The sequence below is a fragment of the Solanum verrucosum genome, unplaced genomic scaffold (genome assembly GCF_900185275.1).
Source record: "Solanum verrucosum unplaced genomic scaffold, falcon-dt-bn FXZP01000153.1, whole genome shotgun sequence".
NCBI lineage: Eukaryota > Viridiplantae > Streptophyta > Magnoliopsida > Solanales > Solanaceae > Solanum > Solanum verrucosum.
In genome coordinates, this window is record NW_026020426.1 from 1,712,255 (window position 1) to 1,722,813 (window position 10,559).

At 38.8% G+C, this 10,559-nt stretch overlaps 2 protein-coding genes across 2 annotated transcripts; both read left to right on the plus strand.

The window, feature by feature from the left end:
* Positions 1–440: 440 nt before the first annotated feature.
* On the plus strand, positions 441–1,814 carry LOC125807227 (uncharacterized). Its single transcript, XM_049486948.1, has 3 exons — positions 441–680; positions 1,400–1,537; positions 1,623–1,814. The coding sequence occupies exons 1-3, from the start codon at positions 468–470 to the stop codon at positions 1,812–1,814; spliced, it is 543 nt and encodes a 180-aa protein (XP_049342905.1). The 5' UTR covers positions 441–467.
* Positions 1,815–2,664: 850 nt separating this feature from the next.
* Positions 2,665–4,900, plus strand: LOC125807218 (probable polyamine transporter At3g19553). Its single transcript, XM_049486941.1, has 2 exons — positions 2,665–3,715; positions 4,251–4,900. Exons 1-2 carry the CDS (start codon positions 2,754–2,756, stop codon positions 4,777–4,779), a joined length of 1,491 nt encoding a protein of 496 aa, XP_049342898.1. The 5' UTR covers positions 2,665–2,753; the 3' UTR covers positions 4,780–4,900.
* Positions 4,901–10,559: the final 5,659 nt, after the last annotated feature.

The window sequence follows — 10,559 nt, forward strand, 5'->3', positions numbered from 1 at the left end:
GGTTAAATTTTAAATTCAATATAAACTTTGAACTTTAAAGTCAATTTTAAACTTAAATTCAATTGAAACTTTAAAGTAATTTTAAAGTTTAAAATTTTAAATTGAAGATTTTTAATAATATAATTTTATTAATTAATAAAATAATATTATATAATAATTAAAATTAATAAAAAAATAAAAAAATTACCAGTACACAATGATCCGGTAAGAATCGGTTCCTATCCGTTAACTAAGAGACCGGACGAAACTTTTGGAAATTTCCGATAAAATTGGTTTCGATAAAACCCGGTTTCGATAACTAAATCCGATAACAAGGACCGATTTCGATACCAATTCCGGTAAAACCGATCCTGTTGATCCGTCCTGTCCAATTGGCAGCCTTACATGGGATACAATAGGAAAATATAGGGAGGAAAATTTATATTTGTGCCCTCAAACCCATAAACCTTGTTTTAGTTGAGAGCTCCATGGACACGGAGATGGGCGGCGCTGAATCGAAGAAGCCAATTTGTGCAGAAGAAGAAGAAGATCCATGGAAGAGGGAGTTACCACAGAAATACTTGGCGAATGAGAATCTGTGGAATGACGACGATTTTATCCCCAAAACCGCTTCAAAGGATGATCGTGATTTGTTTCGCAAAATTTATGGAAGATACTTCCGTCAGATTCTCCAATCCGATGTTTGTCTCCCTTTACTTATCCGAATTATTGCTCCATAAGTTGTTTAATTGGGGTTGAATTTCATGGTAGTTGTTTTCCCCCTTTTTCGTAGGGTGTTTATTTGGGACTAGCATGATGTTGTGATTATGATAGGACCAAGAGAAATAAAATTGAGTGATTAGACTTATACTTGCATAATTCATAATCTAAATCCCTGTATTTCACCTATGTATCTCTGCCTCAGAGAGGAATTGCTGAGGCGTACACTCTATCCGGGATTGTGGGATTTCACTGGGTTTGTTGCAATATATGAAATTCTCACATTCCGAATTCCCATAGTTACTTGTTCTCTGTTTGTTCTTTACAACTCTTTTCTCTTCCGCAGACGTTATAGATGTCCCATGCTTGTCTGACCTGACCTAATTCAGAACAAACTACACCAATTTAAATGCTTTGAGTAGCCTTTTAGCCAACTCAGGTCTGTCTAGGGGCACTTTTACCCATAATGTATGTTAGAGTAACAATTCTTAGCCTCTGCTAATGGACCAAAGACTAGAAGAGAATTTTCGCGTTGGATTTCTTTACCGGATTGAATATCAACTTTTTTCGCTTTCACTTGCTTTAACTTACTGTCTATAATATAAAATCTGGACAGTTCATCATGTACAATTCAATTAGACCTTTCCTTTTGTTACAGCTTGGATATTGACAGTTCATGACTTATTGGCTTATTTGACAGGGTTTCGACATTGACATTTATCCTGGTGATGCTAAGGCAGCTATGTACATACCATATCTGGATTTTGAGAAAGAAACTGACTTGCTGATGGAACTGGCTAACCATGCTATTCAGGATTACAACAATAACGAAACCAATGTATGACTCTGTTCCTCTTCGCTTTATGTGAATAATATTCCTCAAACCCTCAATGACGTTACAATATTTTCTCTATGCCTTGCAGGTTTACAAGTACAAAGTTAACTATGTTGAAACAGTGAACTTTATTTTGGCTGAATGTTGTGAATTTTTCATGACTGTTAAAGTTAGTAACCTGACTTTGCGTACACCGATTGAAACTTTTCAAATCCATGCATATAAAGGACCACACGAGGAGAATGTTGTCCGTCTTTGCAGGAAAAAGACGTCGAGATGATGAGGTATTCAATTTCCTCCCAACTTTTTTCTTTTCATTGTTTGTGTGAGGGGTAAAAACAAACAATATTTACCTATACTTGGTTGCTAATTTACCTTGGTTTGTTTTTTCTCGACTATTTTGCAGTTGGTTTATCGGCTAAAGCTAAATTGGAGGAGGCGAAACATCAGAGGAGGCTAGGAAAGATAGTTGAAACTATAGTTTTTTAAATCTTAGATCGAACCGGTTATTATTAATTAGTTGTAGAAGTATTTGATAAATTTTTAGACGTTGTCCAATTTATGTACTGTTACGTATATTGTTCTAGTTTTTTTGAAATGCATGATCATTCACTAGTCTTTGTGGACATGGATGAAGAAATCATCTAAGGGATCTATACTAATGGAATTGTTTACAACCAGACATTGTGCACAATTGTCAAGGAGATACTTACAATTAATGGTTGAAGGAAATATATCTAAAAATTAAAAAATCAAGAACGAAATTTTGGCTTTATATAAGTAAAGGACTCTCCTTTCTTTTTTAACAACATTTTAGTTTTTAAAGCCATTAATTTTTTAAAAATATATTTAACATAACTTTAATTTAAAATTACAAAATTAATTTTTTTTTTTTTTTTTAAACTTCATACTAAATTTAAGTCCTTTTGTTTTTTTAACGAAACGGAGGGAGCAAGTACAATAGTCTAATACGTGTGTGCACAAGTCAAGTCTCCATTCATTTTATGCGAAGCACGTGCAGTAAGCATATTCTCAGTTTGACTATGTCCAGTTTTCAATCCAAGAAAAAAAAAAGATGGGATATTTTAGATGATTGAAAAATTATTTTACAAATGATTAGTTGCACCCAAATCCATTCCATAGAATTCGGATCTCCAGATTTACTATCTTGATGTTGGTGGGTTGACTTTTTATTTCTCTCCCCCACCTTGATGAGGGAATGGTGAATGATATCAAGAACACTGCAAATGACAAGAAAAATCCAAAATTAACTTTATTACCTCTTATTGCTCTCATTTTCTATGATGTTTCAGGTGGACCTTTTGGTATTGAAGATTCAGTTAAAGCAGGTGGTGGTCCTTTATTACCTTTACTTGGTTTCTTGATTTTCCCTTTACTTTGGAGCATGCCTGAAGCTCTAATCACAGCTGAATTAGCCACAAGTTTCCCTCAAAATGGTGGTTATGTCATTTGGATATCATCAGCTTTTGGCCCTTTTTGGGGATTTCAAGAAGGGTTTTGGAAATGGTTTAGTGGTGTTATGGATAATGCTCTGTATCCGGTACTCTTCCTCGATTACTTGAAGCATTCTTTACCCATATTTAGTCATCTAATTGCAAGAATTCCGGCTTTGTTAGGCATTACAGTTTCGTTAACATATTTGAATTATAGAGGACTGCATATTGTTGGTTTTTCGACTGTTTTGCTTGCAAGTTTTTCGCTTTTACCCTTTTTAGTAATGGGGATTCTATCGATTCCTAGGATTAGGCCAAGAAAGTGGTTTGTTGTGGATTTTAAAAAGGTTGAATGGAGGGGATTCTTTAATAACATGTTTTGGAATTTGAATTATTGGGATAAGGCTAGTACTGTAGCAGGGGAGGTTGAAGATCCTAGTAGAACGTTTCCAAAGGCGTTGCTCGGGGCTGTGGTTTTGGTGGTTATGTCTTACATAATTCCACTTCTTGCCGGTACAGGAGCGTTGAATTCTAATCCTAGTGAGTGGAGTGATGGTTATTTTGCAGAAGCTGGAATGCTTATTGGGGGTTTATGGTTAAAATGGTGGATTCAGGCTGCAGCTGCAATGTCTAATATGGGGTTGTTTGAAGCTGAAATGAGTAGTGATGCATTCCAACTTCTTGGGATGAGCGAAATCGGAATGCTTCCTTCTATATTTGCTTCAAGGTTTGACAAATTTTCAATTGATACTTTGAATATTACAAGCTAGAGATTTTCCTTGTGTGACTTAGTGATATTCAACTGAGGTAGATCATGATCATCAAACAATGAACTCCCGCTGTCCCAATTGACTTGGCACCCTTTTCCTTTTAGTCTGTCGCAAAAAGAATGTCATCATTTTACAACTAGAAACAACTTAACTTTAAAATCCTTCCACACAAATGTCCAAGGTTTGTTTTAGACCACAAATTTTAAAAGTTTATTACCTTTTCTTTTTTAAATTTTGAGTCAAGTCAAAATGCTGCTACACAAATTGAGACGGAGGGAGTATTTAAAGAAGAAAAATCCAGTCTTAGGAGTACCTTAGGAAAGGTGCAAACAAAGTATAAAAATGAAGACTTGTTATTTAAGGTTTTCATAGATTGATATCTGGATTTAAGTATAATGAACATTACCAAAGGGAAATAACAAATTTACAATTTAGCGTGGTGGCTTTCTTAGTCAATTATCACATGACAAGTTATTACTTCAAATGTTGCAGATCAAAATATGGGACACCAACTATCAGCATCTTATGCTCTGCAACCGGCGTGATCTTTCTGTCATGGATGACTTTTCAAGAAATCTTGGAATTTCTTAACTTCCTCTATTCAGTAGGAATGCTTCTTGAGTTTGCAGCCTTCATAAATTTAAGGATAAAGAAGCCAGATCTTCATAGACCTTATAAGGTCCCGTTACAAACAGTTGGAGCAACACTGCTTTGCCTGCCGCCTTCTCTGTTGCTTCTTTTTGTCATGTATCTGGCTTCTTTAAAGACGTTTATAGTAAGTGGCTCAGTCATTATTCTAGGGCTGTTCTTGTATCCTGCTGTGATGTATGCAAAGGAGAAAAAATGGTGTCATTTTAATACAAGAGAACAATTGGGACTTTCTAATGATCTTGAGGACCGATCATCACCTACTGAACTTGATCAGGTTGTTGCTGATGATGCGTCTCTTAGCCTACTCGGACACTCTAAGACAGTACAAGATTCTAAAACTTTGTCACAAGAAATTTCAACAGTGGATTAGAAGATACTTCCATATTTTGTGTACATTTAAACCAGAAGGGGGAGCTTTGGTGCAACATTGTGACCTAGAGGTAATGGGATCTCTCAATCGTGGAGATAGTAGAAATGCAAGGTAAGATTGCGTAAAACAGATCCAATCTGATCCAACCCTTTACTTAGGGACCTTTATGCACCAGACTGCCTTTTTTTTTTTACCAGAATGGATTTATATTTACATAGTTCAAGCTAGGAAAGATATGCTTCTACAGAATTAGCCAGACACTATGGGAGGAAAAGCCCAATTAGATTTATGTAAACTCTTTGAATACCTTATATCTGATGTGAAACACTACATAACTTATCAATACAAACTCTGTACATACTTTTGGTACATCACAACAATCTGATTTCACGTAAATGTTTAAGGGATCGAGCACACCAGGCAGCTAACTGGTCTTCAAATTTCACATATTATTTTCTCTTTAATAAAATGTCAATCTACTTCCACATGTTTTGTCCTGTCATGTTGAACAGGATTCTGAGCAATCTGTATAGCTGATGACTTGTTATCACACCACCAAAGAAGTTGGCAAATTCCCTTTGTGAATTCAGCCTCTGTGCTAGAAAAAGTCACCACTTTCTATTTCTTGCTTCTACAAGTCAAATTAGCTGATGTTGATCTTCCAGCGCCCAGTCTGCGTCTGTATAGCCATCAATATCTTGAACACAAGTCCTCTTCCAGGAGACGACTTTAGATAAATAAATCTTGTCAACAAGTTGTGATACTGAAACCTCCCTTTGTTTGTTGGCAGATGCTCTTTTAGTCCATCATTTTAGACTAAAGTAGTGTCATCTGCTCTGCAATTGACCATTCATGTTTCTGTCAATAAGTCAACAACATTTTCTCTACGGGAAAGGAAAAATACTTTTGCTACATTGGACAACCTCTCACTACAGCAAAAATGACCTTTAGTTAACGGTAATAACTTAATTTAGTGGCAGCTAGCACTCTTTGTAAATGTCCTTAAAGCCTATAGTGACATTGAATTCAATGACAATTAACTAGTGTCGATAAAGGCTTCAACACTCTTTGTTAATGTGTATTTTTATTGTCCCGAAAAAGTTATTTTTACTGTAGTGTCTGTCCTAAAAAAATACGTAAGTCCTCCAAGGTTCTTCATTTTGAACTTTATATGTAGCTAAATATCTTTGCAACTTCTTAATCTCTTCTTTGTCATATCATCAACATGGATAATTAAGGTTGTCACCATACTGATTCTAGAATAAGGTGTGTGTTCAATATTGCTTTGTTTATAACCTCGTGTCTTCATGGCCAAGCTAAAGAAAATTTTAACATACCCCTTAAAAAAAAACTTTAATTAGAGCTAGTTGACTTGACACACTCCTTCAAAAAAGTAATTTAATTAGACATATATTTTACTAAATTAATTTTACTAATAATGTTTTGGAACTTTATATTGGACTACTATTATTTTTGGGTCGAGGTCAAGTCTCGGGGTCGGGATCGAGGTCGATTCTCGAGTTGGGTGTCAATGTCAGGTTTTGGGGTCGGGGTTATGTCTCATGGTCTGGACTTGGGCTCGGGTCTCGAGTTGGAGTCGGGTCTTAGGTAGGGTCTCGAGTCAAGTATCAGGGTCGGGGTCGGGTCTCAGATCACGTGTCAAGGTTGAGGCCGGGGTTGGATCTCGAGTTGGGGTCAGGGTCAGGGTAGGGTCTTGGGTCGGGGTCATGTCTTCGGGTTGAGGTCGGGTCTTGAGTCGGGTGTCGGGGTCTGGTCTCGGATCGGGGTCGGTCTCGGGGTCGGGGTTGGGTCTCGACTCGGAGTAGGGGTCGAGTCTCAGGGTTGGGTCTCGATTCAGATATTGGGACGGGTTTCGGGGTCGGGGTCGGGTCTTGAGGTCACGGTCAAGTCTCAGGTCTTGGGGTTCATTCTCAGGTCGGGTGTCAGGTCGCGGTCAGGTCCTGGGTCGGAGTCAGGCGTCAGGTAGAGTGTCAGGGTTGGATTATGTTTCAAAAGTTGGATCTTTAGTCGGATGTTGAGGTCACTAGTCGGGGTCAAGTGCGGATGTCTGGATCATATTCCAATTCGATCGTCGAGTTTCTAGATGGGTTTGGTCTTGGGATAGTGGTCCTGATTCAGGTCATGGTCAAGGACAGGGTTAGGTTTCAATGCAAATGCTAGGTCTCGTGTTGGGAATAGGGATTAGGTTCTGAATCGAGTGTTGGGGTCAAGTGTCAGATCGATTATCGGGGTTGATTTTCACATCATAAACTATTTTCTACTCTCTATCCAAAAATAAAAGATACTTTTTGTAAAGTATTTTTCATTCACTAATCATACACTAGAAAATATTTTTCCGAAAATTATTTTGCACTCACCAATCAAACATGAGAAAATAAGTTAGAAAATATTTTCCAGGAAAACTTTTGTCGTGGAAATCATTTCCCTTCCTATCAAATACACCCTTTACCTTATATGATCATGATTGCAACTTTTCGAGTCCGGAAACTAAAAATAGAAATGAACAAGCTATAGATTGTATGATTGTAGTTTTCGAGCCTAAAACTTAAAAGGAATAATTCTAGAGGGTTTTAGTAAACAACACCGGTATGGAAAATTTGAATTTGAAATTTGAGAAATATTAGTAGATTTTCAACTTTTAAATGGGAAAGAAAATAAATATGGTATCTTCTTTTTCCGTAACTAACTACTAAGCGTGTGTTTGGTTTGAAGGAAAACATTTTCTTCCAAATCAACTTATTTTCCTTAAATTTAAGGAAACTGAGTTCCTTAAAAAAGTAAGGAAAACATTTTCTAGACCAGCCCTCAAACCCCATCACCCACAACCCAAAATATTTAAAATTTATTTTTGAAAAAACTTCAAATTTTAAAAATTTCAGTTTGTTTTTGAAAAATATTTCAAATTTTAAAATTTCATTTTTTTAATTTCATTTTCATACGTCAAATATGCTCTTAATTTTGTTGAACCCTCTAATTAAGCTAAGATGAAAAGGAAAAGACCAACCGAGCAAGACAAGATTCAGGTAGATTTTTTGAAGAACATAGGTGAAGTAAATATTGAGTGGGTCGATTGAGTTGTTTAATATCATATTTAGGACGACTGAAATGCCTGAAGAATGGAGGTGGAATACAATGGTTCTATTGTATAAGGACAAGTGTCACATGCCTATTTTCTAAGGTCTCGTGGGACAGCGAAGGAGGGCTTGCACAGCTCCTCGTAAGCTCAGTCCTAACACAAAAAAGTACTATAGTGCAATAGCAAAATTGTCTACAAACAGTCCACACAAACAGCCAACAAGAAAGCAAAATAAGAAAACAAGTTTTGGGAGGCAAGCACTAATTTTCTTTGTATTTTCTCCAAGTGTTCTTCTTATAAGTGAAGTCTTCCAATATAGTCTAAAAGTTGTAAAAACAAAGCTAAAACCGTTATGGGACAAGTTCCCAAAAGAAAGGACTACAAAGGTGTCTTTACAAAGTTAAAGATTAGGTGGGACAAGGTGGAGTGTCCCTTATCACAAGTCAGCCTTGTCCCCTCAGCTGGGGCCCATTTTGGCTGAAAGTCAAGGCTACTACATGCTCATCAAGGGTCTCCAAGTCATCTCCGAAAGCTGGAAAATAATTGACACGCCCTCGGAACTGCTGAAATTTAATGTAGCTCCTTGCGGGGTGGTACACGCTCCCCCACCTGATTTGGCGGCGACCCCGACGCCACACACCTAAAAATAAGAGTGGACTTTGTCAGGAAACTGCCATAAGTCCTCGTACTTCTCCCACGTTGCCTCCTCCGGTGCCATTCCTTTCCAATGGACAAGGAACTGCGAGCTCGAATTGTTCCAGCCCTTGCCGCGAACTAGTTGATGATCAATAATTGCCTCGATCTGTTTGTCCACGGCTGGTGGAGTAATGAATATTTGAGCTCTACTGGTCTGCCCTCGATCCTTGTCTTTCACGTCTTCAAAATACGGTTTTAATTGACTAGCATGGAAGACCAGATATATCTTCAAATGATGGGGCATATCAACCCGATACGAGATTCTGCCCTCCTTAGCAATAGTCTCGAAAGGACCCTCGTAGGGACGAATTAGACTTTGACTCACACTTCGCAGCGACTTGCATTGTCTAGGATTGAGTTTTAACATAACCCGATCCCCAATTCGATAGGCGACTAGCCGTCACTTTCGATCAGCAAACTTCTTCATTTTACTGGCTGCCTTATCAAGATAAGATTGTGCAAGATCAACTTGTTCCTCCCAGGCTTTCGCCATGTGATAGGCACCTGAACTCTTCAAATCGGCATCAACGGGCAAGAATTGTGGCGTATTGGGCTGCTGCCCGGTAGCCAACTCAAATGGACTCTTTTCCGTCACCTCACTCTGTTGCAAATTATAAGAGAACTGGGCAGTGTCCAGCAACTTCGCCCAATCCTTTTGATTGACACAAACATAGTGCTGCAAATAGCACTCCAAGAGTGCGTTGATCCGCTCTGTCTACCCATCAATTTGAGGATGAAAGCTGGTCGAAAAGTGCAATTTCGACCCAAGCAAACTGAATAATTCTCTCCAAAATGCACCAGTGAATCGAGGATCTCGATCACTAATAATGTGCTTGGGTATACCCCAATGCTTTACGACATCTCACAAAAATATACGAGCTGCCTCTTTGGCTTTGCAGTTGGCCGTCGTGGCAGTGAAGGTCGCATATTTTGAGAAGCGATCAACAACAACCATAATAGTCCCGAACCCCTCCGAATTCGACAAGCAAGTGATGAAATCCATTGTGACGCTGTCCCATGGTTTTTCAGCAATAGGCAGCGGCTCAAGCAGTCCACCCGGCGCCTTCATTTCAACTTTATCTTGTTGACAAACGAGGCAAGTACGCACATAGACCTCAATGTCATCTCACATTCGAGGCCAATAATAAGAAGATTCCAGTAACACTAACGCTCTCTTCTGCCCCGGGTGACCAGCCCACACCGTATCGTGACCCTTCTTGATCAAAGTACGCCGAAGATTAGCCCACTTCGGCACGTACACACGTCTGCCCGTAGTCCAGCCCCAAAATAATGTCAAACGCATCCATGGGCGCAATAGTGGAGTCCGTCAATCCATTCCATCCTCCTAAATCAATGGGGACTTTAGGAGCGAAACCATGGACAATAGTGGGGAAGGCATTGACGGTTTTCAACATCATATCACTGACAATATAATTCAAACAAAGGTCCTTGGCCCTTTCCTTCGTTACAAAGTTATGTGTTGCACCGGTGTCCACCATAATTCGAACGTCTTTGCCATTCAACTTGGCATTGACGAACAGTGATTCGCGCGGCCTTACACTAGTCGGCTGGGCAGCCAACACAGCAAACGTTATGTGATTAAACAATGCCGTATGATTGAACATACCAACATCAACGTTCTTACCCCTGTCCACCCCACCAGCCTGCCCACCTTGCTCCCTGGGTGGTCCTCTGGTTTGCGCAGCAGCCTGCTCTTGTTACTTTTGGGTAGCAACCATTACACTTAACTTACTCAACGACGAACAATAATGGGTAGAGTGAGTAGTCTTACCATAAATATAACAGCCCTCACGATGTGGAACTCCTTTCTTACGATCCTTATAGTTTTTTCGGAAATTAGAAGGCTGATTATGATTGTTACCTCGCGCATCGCTGCCTTGGTTGGGAACTGGTTTGCTCTTGTTCCGATTGTTATCCACCTTGGGAGGAACATTTTTGCTCCAATGTACTTCCTTTTCGCTGCATC

Coding starts and splice junctions, on each gene's coding strand:
- LOC125807227 (XM_049486948.1), top strand. CDS start 468: ATGGACACGGAGATGGGCGGCGCTGAATCGAAGAAGCCAATTTGTGCA. Junction 681..1,399: donor GTCAGATTCTCCAATCCGAT/GTTTGTCTCCCT, acceptor CTTATTTGACAG/GGTTTCGACATTGACATTTA. Junction 1,538..1,622: donor ACAACAATAACGAAACCAAT/GTATGACTCTGT, acceptor TATGCCTTGCAG/GTTTACAAGTACAAAGTTAA.
- LOC125807218 (XM_049486941.1), top strand. CDS start 2,754: ATGGTGAATGATATCAAGAACACTGCAAATGACAAGAAAAATCCAAAA. Junction 3,716..4,250: donor CCTTCTATATTTGCTTCAAG/GTTTGACAAATT, acceptor CAAATGTTGCAG/ATCAAAATATGGGACACCAA.